We start from the raw sequence: 15,900 nt of genomic DNA on the forward strand, positions 1-15,900 counted from the left end.
AAGATTCTTCTGACGTCTAAGAATGACTGATTGAAATTTTAAATGGTCTGTGTATTTGCTGTGTATTACAATTAATTTGACATTTGCAGTTATTTGGGAAAGTAGCAGATGACAAAACACTTGGACATATAAAAAGCAGACTCTCTATGCAAGTAACTTTACATAACTACAAATGAAGGAAAATAAGGACTTCATAATGAAGAATCCCTCTTTCTAATTAAAGTTTGATATGGAACTAACCTCATCATCCTAGATTTAAAAAAAAAAAAAAAAAAGGCCTACTCCAGCAAGCATGTGAAATACCTTTATTTTAGAAGTGAGAATGTTTTTGGTTCAACAGTCAAAGCACATGTATTCATCTACGCATCTTCACCTCATAGGCACTTCAGGTTGCTGAATGGAGGTATCCAAAGCAGTCACTGCCATCTTGCTTCATGGGGACAATAGCCAACAAAAAGAGGCTCAGCTGCTATGCCTCTGCTGTAAAAATAAATCAAATATGTATGAATAAATCAAATAATGGGCTAGTAGTTTAGGAAGGAACAGAGATAAGGGCAGCCAGTTTTAATCTGCTTTATGTAAACAAATGGGCTGCCTATTTGTAAAAAAGGGCCCTATTCTGTCAGTTGCATTTTTGTTACTAAGCCAAATACAGTAACCTTGTTTCAGTTGAACCTACCAGAATACTAGAAAGTGAGTTGAAAAGGCAAACTTCAGGGCTGATGGTCTTGCTGTTCTGTAAAATCTATTGCTTTTAAGATGAGTGATGAATATGAAAACACAAGACAGTTAACATTGCACATTCTCCTCTAAGGTTAATATTTCCTTCGCATGCAGCTCTGATTATGTCATTTTCATTCAACTCATCACTACAGGAAGCTGAGTTCAGATTTGAATGAAAGCTATTGCTTTTGTAGTACAGTTTCAGTAGCAGTAACTTTTCCTTTAATTTAGAAGAGCTATTGTTCTTCCACTGACTGTGATCTAGCTGTTAGAAAGTTTCTGCCTGCCCCTTCACTCTCTGCCTGGTAATCTGATACATACATCAAGCCAGAGCTGTTTTATTTGGAAAGGCTCCTCAGTCTGCTGAAACCATCATCATCTGCTTATACATATTCCATGTACAAAAACAGTATCAGGGACATATTTGCCCACTTTCTAAATTTTCTGTAACAGTTCAATTAATAAACTCAGCTCTTCGGGGTTCAAACAAAAGTCAGGAAATCTCATGGAAGGTCCACTGACAGTTACAGTGTAACTGCAGTCAGAAGGAACCATCATTTAACCAATGGGAATGGGATGGTTTCTCTACTGTTCTTCTAACTTAAAGCCTACATAAATGCAGTGCTTTTAAGGAGGACATGTCCTTAAAGCAAGGTTTTTTTCCTAACAGTCAGTATTCACCATGAGTTTATGTGCCAACAAAGCACATGCTGAGGTACCTACAGGAATCTGGAGAGAGTGCTTGAATTTTGGGTGCTGACTGTAATTGCCATGTATCCTGTCCTCTAAAAACCCGATCTGTATATATCTCAAAATCCTTCCTCTCGGGGTTGAAATTTTCTATGGTTTGTCATGAACTACTATAAAACTAAATGGTATGCTCATTCTTGCTTGCTTGTAGACAATTGCAGCAACATTTGAGCAGTCATAAACTGCTTTCTGGCTGTGTACTTTTAGAAGTGGAGTCGCGCTGAAACTTAAGACCCGGAACTGACTCATTTCTACAGCCACAAATATACAGAGCACTAGCAATAAACAAGCAGTAAATTGTCTACACACTTTTTGAGCAAGAACTGCAGTGAACAATCTATTATGAACTGATATAGTTTATGGTAGTTTAAAAAAAAAAAAGTTTAATTCAACAGGGACTCCAGATCCACCCCTTCACTCTCTACATTAAGGCAATACCTGAAAGAACAGGTCATTCAAGCCCACCTCTCATGCAAGAAGCTCCATTTGATTACCTCTGGCAACAATTACCTATTTCCAATAACTAAAAAAGTCAGTCTGTTTTTTTTCCCCTATCTGTGTACTGTTCCCATATGTCCTTTAATATCCTTCATAGTCTGAAATAAGTCAGTCAGGGAGTATGTTTTTTCTTTAGAAGAAAGCAAAACAGAGATAAGTTCTAGCATTTCAGTAAAGAGGGTTCATGGTTTTGAGAATGTTATCTGCAAGAATCTTTTGAACACCTGTTGTGATGTAACTGTTTTTCCCCTTCTGAGGACACTGAAACACTTGGGATGATATTTATGTGATCAGATCAGTCTGCTAGCTTTCATTCATTTTGCAGCCAGCAAATTATGCCTGCACTTTAACTCCACTGGCTCTAAAATACGAGAGCCACAGGCTTAATAGAACCTCTGATCTTACCTGAGCATGCGGCATCGATGGTTAGACAGTCTTCTATAGGCATCCTGCAAGTTGGTCACATTTTTGCTGCTCCAGAGTCTTTCCCCTACAGCACTTGCCCGAGGCCTGTGAAGATATACTGAGTTTTAGAGGAGATACAGCCTACAACCAAGAATGGATAAAAGTTTTAAATACCAGGTCTTTTTACCAGGAGCATCAATTTTTAAAGCTGCTTAGGGTCAGTACAGAACTCTAGCATTGTTACCACTAACATACAGTACTGTTTAATTCAGTCTTCTTGAAGCTTTCTAAAATACAAAGAAGTTCATACCATAATCTTGGTGTGAGGTTTGTGGCATCCACATATTCTCCCCACAGGCAAGCTTCTCCACCTATTAAGAGCCTTTTCTGTTTTTCAGATCCTGTATTCAAAGCAGAAAGTTAGAATTTCTATTTATCCAGGGAATGGGCATGTATCACAATTATTTTTTTCTTCAATACTCAGGACTGCTCTTCAGCTGTAACTTATTTTTTATCAAATAACATATCTGTCCTGAGCACAAACTTAGCATTTTGGTAGTAGAGTGTAAGAATGACTAGCCCAATTGCTTGGAGAACACATCTCCATTTTGTGGCAGAAAAGATTGTAACTTTTATTTTCCACTGTTTAGACACTCTTCAGGGATTCAAGTTTTCATTTAGACTGCCCCCTCTATTACACACAGAATGTTTTTTGAAGAAGCTGTGGGACTCAGTTGTCCCTAACACTTTGCATAAAAAGAAAACCTAGGAAATGGCAAAAGTTCTGACTGTCAGCTTCCGCCAAAGGGAGAGAATGTACCTTTTTCTTTAACAGTCTAACTTTCTATGAGGTTGCTTCAAAATACAAGTTCATTGTCCACCATCAGCTGTTTTGTGTTGTCCCTAAAGCATGACACGTCAGTTGATGCCATCCAACTTCCAGTCTCACACATGCACTATTGCCACATGTTGGAGGAACTAATGCTTTTCCATTTGAGAAATCAGAAGTTGCAATTTTATTTTTCACTTGTTTATCAGCCACAACTCTGGAAAATGCTCAAGACCTTTGATTATGGAGTATTTGATCATACCAACTGCATGCATCCCTAAATAGCCTTATCTATTCAATTTATGCCTTATTATGAACCAAATACATTCACACACAGAACAATCGTATATGAAAACAGTAACAAACCAGGGAAGTTAAGTGGTTCAACGCGGTAGTATTTTGTCCAGTCTTGTCCATAACTAATGTAGTCCAAATACCAGGGGGCTGCCAGGATAGCAGTGTACCCTGCTCTAGTGACACGGCTCAGTTCGTGTGCATAGTTATTTGCCATCCACACTTCAACTACAGTGTCTGGTTTCAGCTAGAAGGGAAAAATAAGAATAATTTAGAAAAATCAACATGAAAGACAATCCTAATTACTGTTGACAGGAAAAAAAGAACTAACAGATTTCAAAACTGGGAGGGGGCATTTTGCTTTGAAAAGGAGCACACTGGAAGCTAACTTTTGGCAGTGTTTTCTTTCCTAGACAGTCAAAAACTAAAAACCTGTTAGTTTTAAACACAGTTCACATTAGAGTGAAGTACAGATTGTAGACAATCTGTTTCCTGAGATGGCTCCTACGTGCACCAGCTACTTGACAACTTTAAAAAGCTGAGCACCTGGTGTACTAGTCTAAGTGTGCTGTTACCTGGGAAAACTAAAAGTATATAAGAAGGCAGAGAAACTTTTCTACTCTTTACTCCTGCTCTACATTAAGTGATATTATCTACTCCTACCTTGAAGAAAGTGCAGCAATGCTGCTGTTCTTGTTTCACCTATTTTACCTACTAGATAAATGGTAATTCCAAGTTAGGCTCCACACCTTTGTGGACTTACTGGTATTGTCCACAGATTTCCTTTAAACACTTACAGGACACAACCAAAACTACTTAATAGTCTATTTTGGAAACCTCCCATGATACTGTGTTGTTTTATGAGAGTATCCTATTTACTTTTCCATCTTACCTCTGCATTGTTATCAAACACTTCCTGCCAGACCACGTATCCTTTGTTGTAGGAGGAAACAATATCCAAAATCCTAGGATTTAGAAATAAGATCATGCCTGTGAACTTCAAGCAGCTCAAATACAGACACCCAACGCAGCAGTATTCCTACTCTGATGCATATTGCGTCTTTTCGTTCCTAAGGGACCTAAAGAAGCTATACTTCTCTCATTTTGGCCTTCAATGTTCTTTCTAGAAGAACATGTGCATAAGGAAATGCATGTACATTAACACAGACTTCGGTACAGAACTGCCAGTAACTCAGAAAGATGTTGAAATGTATGCCACTTAAGAAAAAAAAAAAATCAATAAACATCTGCAAAAACTTTTAGATTTTCTCTCCCCACCTTGTTTACTGACAGTTCAGTACACCTAGTTTAAAGATACCCCATACATTCAGAGTGTGTTTAGAACGAGCCAACGTATCCTTGGTGTGTCCACATTTTAAAAATGTAAACTCTATATTCTGTGTAAAAATAGGAAAGAAACTGGGATGTACCCCATGCATGGGAATTTTTGAAATCTATATATAATACAGTCTAAAATATTACATATCTGCACCCTGACATCCCCCTCAGATAGCGGGTGTGAAAAGCTGGGCAGGAATTAAAAATTAAAGCACATACTTCTGAACATAGTATGACTCCAGTTTAGCATAGTCAATGCCAAATCCTTGCTTCTTCATGAAATCTTTCACTTCAGGGTTAGATTCCCTTAAACAGAAAAAAATAAATCAGAATAATTATTTTTTGTTTGTTTTAAACCTCATTTCCCAGTTAGTTTTATCCACACACAGTATATTAACAGATGCCTTAGACATGTCACAGCCTCAAATGCACAACAGAGCAGAAGTAGCAGAATAATACGATTTAGGTATTTTGAAACCAAATTTAATCATGATTTGAAACAAAGCCAATAGTCCTAATTCTCTGGGAAAGCTACTGGAGTTCCTGCCCTCAAGCAGCTTCTGGCAGGGTTCCTCAAGCTCCTAAGAGCTCTGGGGTTCCTGGCGCCTGTCATTTTGTGGGAAAACTGCCAGCAGGTCCGGAAACTAAGCAGCCAAAGAGCAGCAGGATATCTGCAGGAGTTACATTAATAATCAAACTTGAAAAGAACTCCCTCAGAGCAAACCAACACTTTGTACTGAAACATTTGACAGAACTTATCTCTACTTCAAAAATTAAAGCAAGCTTTGAGTGTTCAGATTTGTTTCTTCAAGAGAATTCACAAATACTAACTATGATCAATTTGAATGCTAATCCTATTACATCAGCTCTGAATTCTGTATTATTATTAGTTACTCCACCAGAAAGATTTAAAAATAGCCCAAATCCACAACTTGAGGAACTGTATGCAGTACTTGTAATGTAAGCACCCAAGAGTCAGTAATGTAATTCTTAACATTAGCAGATTTTCTATAAGGCAGGGCTCAATGAAAAGGACTGGTTCTCCTTTAACACAAAGCACTTCAGCATTAATGATCTTCTATAGTGCTTAACTCCCCAAATTTTTCTCCCTTCTGAATGGTTAGTTTTCATAAAGAAATCCTTTAGAGTATCTCAACATGCATGAAACACAAAGGGTCAGAGCAAAATTCTGCACAACTGTAACTCCTACAGACTTGCTTGTTGAAAATGCTCTGCCTGTAAATTTTTACAGAAGCAGGAGTGCAGAGTATCTTCAGGATAAGCAGAGAAAATCATCTCACAACTGATGGATTTAGGCAAGTTTAAAAGGCACTGGCTATTTTTTGAACTGTAACCATACCAACAATTGAAGCTCACTTCATCTCCTCCCAGATGGATGTAGGCATCAGGAAATACACTGCTGATTTCTTTGAATAATGTAGCCATGAAGTCATAAGTTGAATTCAAAATGGGATTTACAGGTCCAAACGATCCACTTGGTTGTTCTCCACTGTAACAAGGGGTGAGAAGATCTTTTTGACCTAATAGAAACAATTGATAGAGGATATTCAGTTCCATACGGGTGTGCTACCTCTGCTAGCAGGAAGTAGTTCACTCATATTATGAAGGCTAATATTCATTACTAAAGTGCTCACCTATTTCCTATTCCATACAAAATTGAATAGAGGAAAGGTGAAACAATTTTGCCCAAAGCTGAAGAACCCTCTAACTGAAAATGAAGACTCTAACTTTTCAACTTCTGATTTAAAACCACAAATTTCTAGAACATACTCCACTACCTAGAAAGCAACTCCTGGATGACTACTTGAATAACAAAGCTTTAAATATGCCAATTAGAAGGAAGCAGGGTCTGTAGTGAAAGAACAAGGGGAAATGGCTTCAAGCTTAAAGAGGGTAGATTTAGGCTGAATACAAGAAAGTCTTTTATGGTGTGGGTGAGGCACTGGAATATGTTGCCCAGAGATATGGTTGATGCCCCATCTCTGGAGGCTTTCAAGGCCAGACTGGATCAGTTGGCCCTGCACAACCTGATCCAGTTGTGCGTGTCCTTGTTCACTGCAGGGGAGTTGGACTAGATGACCTTTAAATGCCACCCCCACAGTAAGGAATTTCCTCCTGATATGTAGTCTAAATCTATTCTCTTCCAGTTTAAAGCCATTTCCCCTCAATCCTGTCACTATATGCCCTCATAAAAAGTCCCTCCTCAGCTTTCCTGTAGGCCCCCTTCAGGTACTGGAAGGCCACTATAAAGGTCTCCTCTGGCCTTATCTTCTCCAAAGCTGAAGAGCCCCAACTCTCTCAGTCTGTCCTCTTAGAGGAGAGGGCTCCAGCCCTCTGACCATCTTTGTGGCCCTCCTCTAGACCTGCTCCAACAATTCCATGTCCTTCCTGTGTTGGTGGCACCAGAACTGGACGCAGTCTCCAGATGGGGTCTCACAAAGCAGAGTAGAGGGGCAGAATCACCTCCCTCAACCTGCTGGTCACGCTTCTCTTGATGTAATCAGATATGGTTGGCCTTCTGGGCTGCAAGCACACATTGCTGGCTCATGTTGAATCTTTTATCAATCAATGCCCCCAAATCCTTCTTCTCAGAGCTGCTCTGAAGCCATTCTCCGTACTACCTGTATCTGTGTTTGAGATTGCCCCAGGTGCAGGATCTTGCACTTGGCCTTGTTGAACTTCATGAAGTTGACATGGGCCCACCTCTCAAGCCTGTCCAGGTCCCTCTGGATGGCATCCCCTAATGCCTCATAACAACCAAGACTACATAAGATGAAAGATTCAGAAAAATTGTTTACCAGTTCAACTTCTATGTTGCTCATTTCCTTTTCATGTAAAGTAAGTGAGAAAGAGCCCGAGGCATCTTCCAATGTTCTGGCCACATTTCCCACAGGATGAGCACAACTTATCCTGTAGCTAAAGGGACTAGAAAATGTATACTATTCTCCGTGTAGCCAAAACTTCTGCAGCTTAACTGCAGTCCATGCATCTTGAATCCAGGCACAAGGTTTCCTGGTCTCTGAGTACACGTAATCACCGTAATTCTGGACTCTATCAAGAAAAATACTACTAGTTTGAAATCTAGAAAACAGAATAAAGTAAGCATCCAACTTTGCTACCATTTGTACACCAGCAGAGCATGTCTTTACTAGTGAACAGAAATATCAGCCACTTTGAAAGAAAAAGTATCTCCAGGGACAGCAGTTCACTGTTTCTAGCCTCTGCCTTATTACTCTAAAGTCAAAATGATTGTATGGGATGAAAATATCAATATGAAACCAAAGCAGATAGAATATACTTAGCCTTTGCACACACATCCAGCACAGGAAATGACTGCTCAGTTTCAACTTCCTCCATTCACTTTCGCTTCTCTCACATCTAAGGTCTTAAACTTTGCTGATTCTTTCCCTCGCTTACCTCTTTCAGAATGCCTTTCAAAGTACTTCAAAAGCTGCTTTTAACAAGCCCACTTACTTTCATATAGGAATATTATGCTACACTTTACTCATCACAATCTTTTAATCATTAATACTTTCTTTGACATACCTTTTCCCCAAGACTGTGTGTGTCCAGGGGTATCAAACTCTGGGATAACTCTAATGCCTCTTAATCGGGCATACTCAATCACCAGACGGACGTCAGTAGGAGTATAGACATGGTTATAAGAGTAAGCCCCCTGTGAAGTGTACATATTTAGAGAAAGTTTACATAACATTATACCATCACGTTTTTTAATAGATGAGGGTTATTTATTTATTTACTTATACAAAGAAGTAAATTTGACTTTCCCTCCTTCTCTTCATCACTGATTCTGAAACAAAGGACCCTCGTAACGTTACATTCATTACTAACGCAAACATACAGATGATGGTGTGAAACTCCGTTTCACAATAGGCCAAGGGAGATATAGTTAACCATTTATAGGTTCTTGTGTCTGCATTTGGTTTTCATGAAATATGCCAGATTTCTGCCCTTCCGCTGTACTCTGAAGATGTCTACTCACCTTGTTACTAAGCTCAGGAAAAGAAACACTCTGGTAAGGAAATGACTGATCATCTACTATATGCCAGTGGAGAACATTGAACTTGTTAAAAGCCATAGCATCCTGTAACAAACAATGCAAGACAGTCCAGTTAAGCATTTTACTCTCACAGAAAACGTATGCAAAAAAAAAGGTCTTGTCCCAGTATACCCTGCAATCCTAGCTCAACGACTAAATCAAAGCAAAATATCATTTTTGAACTTAGAAGTAAATAGCTATAAATTCTTGTGAATTTTTTCCACTTTTCAACACATCTGATTGATTGTCTATAAACGATCAGCTGTTTCAGATTATAGGAAAGCTTACATTTTTCTACCTAAATACTTTATACTTGAAAACTAAATTCCTTCCATTGATTACATCCTCATGTGACAATAACCTCCTCAGAATGCATTTCAAATGCAGGCAAAATAAAACTGTGCATTTTTCAGTCAATATAGTGTTAGTATTTCTATTTTGTTAACTGTACATTATGAATATAAATGTAAACACATTTATTATAGAACCATAACTCCAGATGGGCGCTAACACACATACTGTGGGCTACATAAGTTTATCAGAGTCACTGGAAGTGCTGTATGCTGGAAGGAATTTGTACTCTTCTGGGACAAGTAATTGCAACACAGTTGCTTCCAATTGCTTGCACAATCCATCTTTTCCCCTCTTTTTTCATCCAAGCTGAATTTTCTGAAGCAACTGAATTATTGCTTGTCTTCATGCATCTCCACCGACTCACACCTTTCTACATAAAAACTACACTTTCTGATCCTCCCTCAACCTCTCCTTCCCGATGGACAATGCCCTTCCTTGTGATACAGCATGGTTGTCAGACACAAACAGGAAATGTACTTAAACTGCTGCCTTAAGCATCTAATTACCACATGTCAGTGAAGGGATTACTGCTGCTTTTTATTAGGCTAGTCTGGATTCAAGCAGCCACAGAGGAGGAAAAGCACACTTTTTTCTTAAACTGGTAAAATGGCATAAAACATAGCTCTGAGGAAGTAGCTGAACCGCAGACATAATTTAAGGAAAGAAAACGGAAGAGCAACAGTTACAAAAAGTCAAGTTATACTTCAGGCACACATCTGCTCTTTCAGAAAAGACAACAAATATTGACACAGGAACTACCTGAGTAGCTGGAACATTCTCAGTTGTATAAGAATACCCACACAAACCTAATTGCTGAGCATGGAATGATATTACAGGTAAAAACAAGTTGTAAATACTCATGGAGGGGCTGGCTCCAAGTGCAGTTCAAGGAGAACTTCAGAAATAAAGGCTGTTTTTTCCTGCACTCTGTTTTTGCCCACCTAAGCCTGCTCTGCAAAGGTCTGGAAATAGAAGGGAAGTATTTAAGAAAAATTCATCCTGGAAAAACAGGACAGACAAGACAGGGAACTGCATATTCCCTCATTCAAAGACTCCTCCACTTCAACCAAACAAGACCTGCTACAAGTACTTTAAGAGGAAATACGACAGTAGGAAGTAAGAAAACCCACAGCTTCTGGTGCTGAATTAGACAAATCTCTGACCATCTCATCAAGTGAGAGTGAGAATACGCATTTCTTACTCTTCAATAAGCTCTTCATAGAAATTTTACTACCTTCTCTTTTTTTTTTTGGAAAGAAGTAGTGAAAAAAATCAGCTCACAATGAACATACTAAAATTTGCCTGTTTGTACTTCATTACTGAATCACTCCTAGCAACTTAAGAATTGACTACATGGTTGGTTAAAAGACTGTAGTCTTACTGCAACCACGAGCACTCAAATTAGTGACTGCACGGTCTCCCCTGTAATGCTTGCAAAACATTCTTCCAGGAAATATCTATGCTGGTTTAGGCAGCAGCAAATACCGAAAACCCAAGGTGCACAAAATCACTCCCTCCTCGATGAACTGCAAATCACTCAATTTGCCCACTCAATTCATATCCAGCACAGACTCTGACCTCCACTTAGAAAAGTCCACCCTTTCCTTTCAGATGTTAGCCAGGTTCTCATTTCACACCAAGATCAGTTGCTACCTGCTTTAGAGAACAAAATATAACAAGAAGTATTCCTTATTAATGATACACGACAGTCCACTTACCAGGTTTGTGAGAATAGATTTCAATGGCAAATAGTGCCTTGAAGTGTCAAGTAAGATTCCTCTGTGTGCAAATCTTGGGAAGTCATAGATTTCAGATTCATTGATAAGAAACTATAAAAATGAAATTTGAGAATTAGAATTCCCATTTTATGTTCATCATTACAAACATGAAATACTTCTCAGTTTCTTAACAGCTTTCCAAACATTATTTTCTGAAAAAGTATTTAATGAAACTTGCAGATCTACTGTTCCTTGAGAAACACCTAACAAAGAACGTGGCTGCTTGTTATCAGATTGTGTTTTTAGTTAACATCTATACTTACACTTCCATAATCATCCTCGTGAACCAATTGACTGAAGGTTTCCAAACCTGGAAAAATCAAAGAAAGGAATCTGGAGTACAACCACTGTTATTTCTTAAAATTTTAGTAAAAACAGGACCCAAATTTACAGCAAGAAGGAATGCCTTATTACTGAGTTTCTTTCTTGTTATCACATTTGCCTTTGTTGCTCAAGCAACAAAGTTAACAAAGCATCAAAGAGAGAACAGTTCAAACCCTCCATTATACACAAGCACTGAATATTATTATCATGGCTCAGACATACCAAATTAATCTATGACAGAATGATTGCGACAGAGAGTAAGGTAGGAATGTCTGGTGCTATCATGCATATATACCTCTCATTTCTGGAACAGGTGAAGTTTCCAATTCAGCATTAAAAAATTGCTAATTTAAATACTGTTGAAAAAAAGCAGACTGAGACTTCAGCATCACAGTCTTCTTGGTGATGATGACCTGCACGTTGTTATTAGTGCAGTCACAGAACAATCTGTTGATACTATAGATCAGAGAAATTTTTAGCACTCAGAATTTGGTTGGCCTGGCTGATTTTAGATAAAGCAAGCATGCAGTTATGGATTGCCACTGGATCTGGGATAGAGCACACAGATTGAGGGAGTATGCAGTGCATGTTTTGGTACCTTTAGGCCCTCAAGCCCAAGTCTGCCTCCCATGAAGGACTGAATCAGGGCAAGCCTCAGTGGTCAGCTGATTCCTACTCTGCTATGCAGTCTGTATAAGCTTAGAACAAAAACAGCTCCGTATGGAAAGCATCAGCTTACCTCTTAAAGCTCCCCATACCTCATCAGCTTTCAGTATAGCCACAGGCTCAGTTACAGTTAAATGATCTAAAGAGAGGAAAAAAGAGTTATTCCTCGAGAAAGCAAGGATTGCTAAGATATTATCAGGCAGTAAGATATTCAAGATTCCTCCCCCCTCCCTTTTTTTTTTGTACATTTTCTTCGTAATTCAAACAAATGCTCTTTTTAATGGTGATACTATGCAGATATTTTTATTTTTACGTGTGCTCCTGGAATAATGCAAGCTCTCAGTCAGAAGCCATAGTTAATAAGATGCTAAAACAAAAATGTCTCTGAAAAATGACTATGTTAAATTTTGTACAGTGGCCAGAATACCAGCCTATTTTAGCTTAATTGATTTTTACACACATTAAATGATGCTTTTGCATTTAGTAAGCAGGCGACGAGGTTGAGTAACTAAGCCAGACATAGCCACAGAAATGCACTTCCCCTTTTACATTCATTTTAGATATTTTATGCTTACAGATTACTTTTTTTAGCGATATTGCTTATAAAGGTCTAATTACAAAGTAACAAAAAAATGAAGAAAGTATTTAGTTTTCCATTTTAACTTAGAGACAATTCTGTATGTACTGGAAAATTGGGGAAAGAAACATAAGATGGATACAATCACTATGTATTTTCTGGGGCTCTTTTTTTTCTTGCTGTATTATATATATATATTTTTTTGTGGTAAACTGTAGGCCCGTCAGTGATCTACTTCTGTGACAGCAACTGTTTTTCTCAACATATATCTTAAATGAATGCAACACAGCAAGTTTTGCAAGGATAAACCGAACCTTCTACATGAAAAAATAAGAAGTCAGCAGGGAGGAGGGCAGGTAACCTGGATTTTTATTAGGTAGCTATACTCTCATCACAGAATCATAGAATGGCTTAGGTTAGAGGGGACCTTAAAGATCATTTAGTTGCAACCCTCTGCCATGGGCAGGATTGCCACATACTAGATCATGCTGCCCAGAGTCCCATCCAGCCCAACCCTGAACACCCTCAGGGACTGGGGCATCCACAACCTCTCTGGGAAGCTTATGCCAGTGCCTCAACTACCCTCTGAGTAAAAACTTTCTTCCTAACATCTTATCTAAATCTCCCCTCTTAATTTCAAGCCATTCTCCTTTGTCCTATTGTTATCAACTATACACAAAGTCAGCTCTTCTCCTGTCTGTAAGCTCCCTTCAAGTACTAGAAGGCCACAATAAGGTCCCCCTGGAGCCTTCTCTTCTCCAAGCCGAACAAGCCCAACTCCCTCAATCTTTCTTCAGAGAAAAGGTGCTCCATCACTCTGGTTATCTTCATGGCCCTCCTCTGGATCTGGTCCAGCAGCTCTGCTTCCTTCCTGTACTTGGGGTCAATCCCCTCCCTCTCCCTGCTGGCCATCCCTCTTTTGATGCATCCCAGGATATCAATGGCTTTCTGGGCTACAAGAGCACACTGCTTTTCATCCACCAGGACTACCTTGGTCTTTCTTTGCAGGGCTGTTCTCATATTTGAGTTCTTCTCACAGGCTGTACTCATATTTGGGAATGCCTCAATCCAAATGTAACACCTTGCACTTGTTAAACCTCATTAGATTCTCATGTGCCACCTCTTACACTATGAGATAACCATTCGCTAAACCATGCCATTTCTGTTTAGGGAAAAAAAAAACAACAAACTGCTCAATGCAGCAAGTGAATAATTTCCTTACAGAACAGAAGAACCAGCTTTCATTAAGAACTGAAGTTTACACAGCTGTCCAAAGTTCAGCTAGTAGTAAAGCAATGTAATATCCTGACCACAGTAAAAAAATTCTGAAGCATTAATGATTTTTCACACAGAGGGTGGTGACGCACTGGAACAGGTTGCCCAAGGAGGTTGTGGATGCCCCATTCCTGGAGGCATTCAAGGATGTGGCTCTGGACAGCCTGGTCTGGTGGTTGGTGATCCTGCACATAGCTGGGGGGTTGAAACTACATGATCACTGTGGTCCTTTTCTATGGTCCTTTTCATTAACAAGTCATTTTATGATTCTATGATTTTGCTGTTGCACCTCATTTTCACAGAAATGTGTGGCAAATCTGCACACTAATATTGCACTGCTTGACTACATGTACAGAAAGGACTAAGTAAATTTAATGTCAGCACATTTTTAAACAAGTCTGGTAGAATTAGTTCTGCTGCGGACGTATGACTTAAAAGGATCTTTTCCGAAGGATTTGTATCCTGGATACGACATAACTGCATAGACTGTTACAGAAGATTACCTCAGAAGAGAACTAGGTGAGCCGAACACAGTGATTCCTGTGATAACTGTGATAAGAAACTTCTTTAGTGGTTAGGAGTTGATTTTAGAGTGTTTCTCCAATCTGGATGTCAGCCATGGAGAATCAGGGCAGGACAAATCCAGTGTAATCATCGCGTTCTTAATCCTGCCTTGTACGTGTTGACAGAACAAAAGCGTTCTTATAACCCCGCAGGACGCAGGTGTAGCAGCTCAGTTGCTCCTTCACCCAGCACTTCATGCTGAGGAGATCACAGACTACGCCACTGACTAATATCATGACTTGGCATGGTCTCAATTTCACAACTAGTGACTATGTGACTAGCTAAGAGCTGCCGCGTCCTCACGAGCCTCCGTGAGCCTATTATCTCCCGAAGGAAAAAATAAATAAATAAATCACCGTCTGACTTCTGCGCTGGCCGTTAAGCCCGACCACAACGCCGCGGTACTCACAGGCCTCGTTGGACGCGAGGTGCGGGAAGCTGTCACAGCCGGGCTGAGGGGAGGCGATCACCACCTGCAGCTGCAACAGCTCCCCTTGCGCAGACGGCGACGCTCGGTGCGGCTTCCTCCAGCTGGAGCGTCCGAACAAGTACTCGTAATACCTGCGGGGAGCGCGGAGCTCAGGGAGCCGCCGCCGCTCCCGGAGCCCTGCCGCCCGCTCGCCGTCCTACCGCCCCTGAAGCCCCTATCGCCCTGCCGCCTGCCCTCACCTGCGGAAGGCGTCCTGCAGGAGGCCGCAGGCCGGCCCCGCCGAGGAGCCGGCGCCGTGTACCACCTGGAAGCGCTCGGGGGCCAGCTGCAGCCGGAGACGGGACGTGCGGAGCGACTGTGGCAGCGGCCACAGCGAGTCCTCGGGGACGGCGTCCGACTCCGTCCCCCATTCGGACGGCGCTGGCTGCGGGTCGAGGGGTGGCTCTCCGCGGCCGAAGCTGGCGCCTAGCAGCACGGCGGGCACGAGGAGCAGCCCCGCGAGCAGCCCGGCTACTCCCATGGCTCTGCCCATAGCGCTGCTGCCGGCTGAGGCCCCGCCGACTGAGCCCGCCGCTCCGCCTCCGCCATCACGGGACCTCCGCGCACCGCCCTCCGGACCGCCCCACGGCGGGGCTCGCCGCACCTCACAGCGCCAACGGCCGCGCCTGGTCCGCGGGCTGTGGAGTTGCAGTCTGCGGCCAGCGTGGTTCTTGTTTGTGCAGTCGATTCCAGCGCTCCGAAGCAGTCGTCTGTATTGCCAGAAAGCAGTTTCAGCCTTTTGCAGAAGCGGTTTGAAGTGCTTTCTGCAGAATGGAGTGTGTAAACCCAGGGAGGTTGTTGGATTTTCCTTCCAAGACCTGCCTGGATGCCTACCTGTGCGGCCTGCTGCAGGGGGCCTGCTTTGCAGGGGGATTGGACTCGGTGGTCTCTAGAGGTCCCTTCCAGCTGCTACAGTTCTTTGATTTGTGATTCTGTGAACTAGTATGCATTAGCAGCACACTAGAAAGTAACAAA

The 15,900-nt window shown here is 41.0% G+C and overlaps 1 protein-coding gene across 1 annotated transcript; it reads right to left on the reverse strand.

Moving 5' to 3' along the window:
* Nucleotides 1–288: 288 nt before the first annotated feature.
* Nucleotides 289–15,472, reverse strand: HEXB (hexosaminidase subunit beta). Its single transcript, XM_085213647.1, has 14 exons — nt 15,126–15,472; nt 14,866–15,017; nt 12,114–12,179; nt 11,314–11,360; nt 10,991–11,101; nt 8,862–8,963; nt 8,405–8,534; nt 6,198–6,378; nt 5,057–5,143; nt 4,392–4,464; nt 3,572–3,746; nt 2,687–2,777; nt 2,377–2,481; nt 289–480 (listed from the first exon to the last, which is right to left on the reverse strand). Exons 1-14 carry the CDS (start codon nt 15,416–15,418, stop codon nt 417–419), a joined length of 1,677 nt encoding a protein of 558 aa, XP_085069773.1. The 5' UTR covers nt 15,419–15,472; the 3' UTR covers nt 289–416.
* Nucleotides 15,473–15,900: the final 428 nt, after the last annotated feature.

The sequence above is a fragment of the Meleagris gallopavo genome, chromosome Z (genome assembly GCF_905368555.1).
Source record: "Meleagris gallopavo chromosome Z, MGAL_WU_HG_1.1, whole genome shotgun sequence".
Lineage (NCBI taxonomy): Eukaryota > Metazoa > Chordata > Aves > Galliformes > Phasianidae > Meleagris > Meleagris gallopavo.

Coding starts and splice junctions, on each gene's coding strand:
- HEXB (XM_085213647.1), bottom strand. CDS start 15,418: ATGGGCAGAGCCATGGGAGTAGCCGGGCTGCTCGCGGGGCTGCTCCTC. Junction 6,379..8,404: donor CACACAGTCTTGGGGAAAAG/GTATGTCAAAGA, acceptor TGTTTCTATTAG/GTCAAAAAGATCTTCTCACC. Junction 481..2,376: donor CATCGATGCCGCATGCTCAG/GTAAGATCAGAG, acceptor TTATTTTTACAG/CAGAGGCATAGCAGCTGAGC.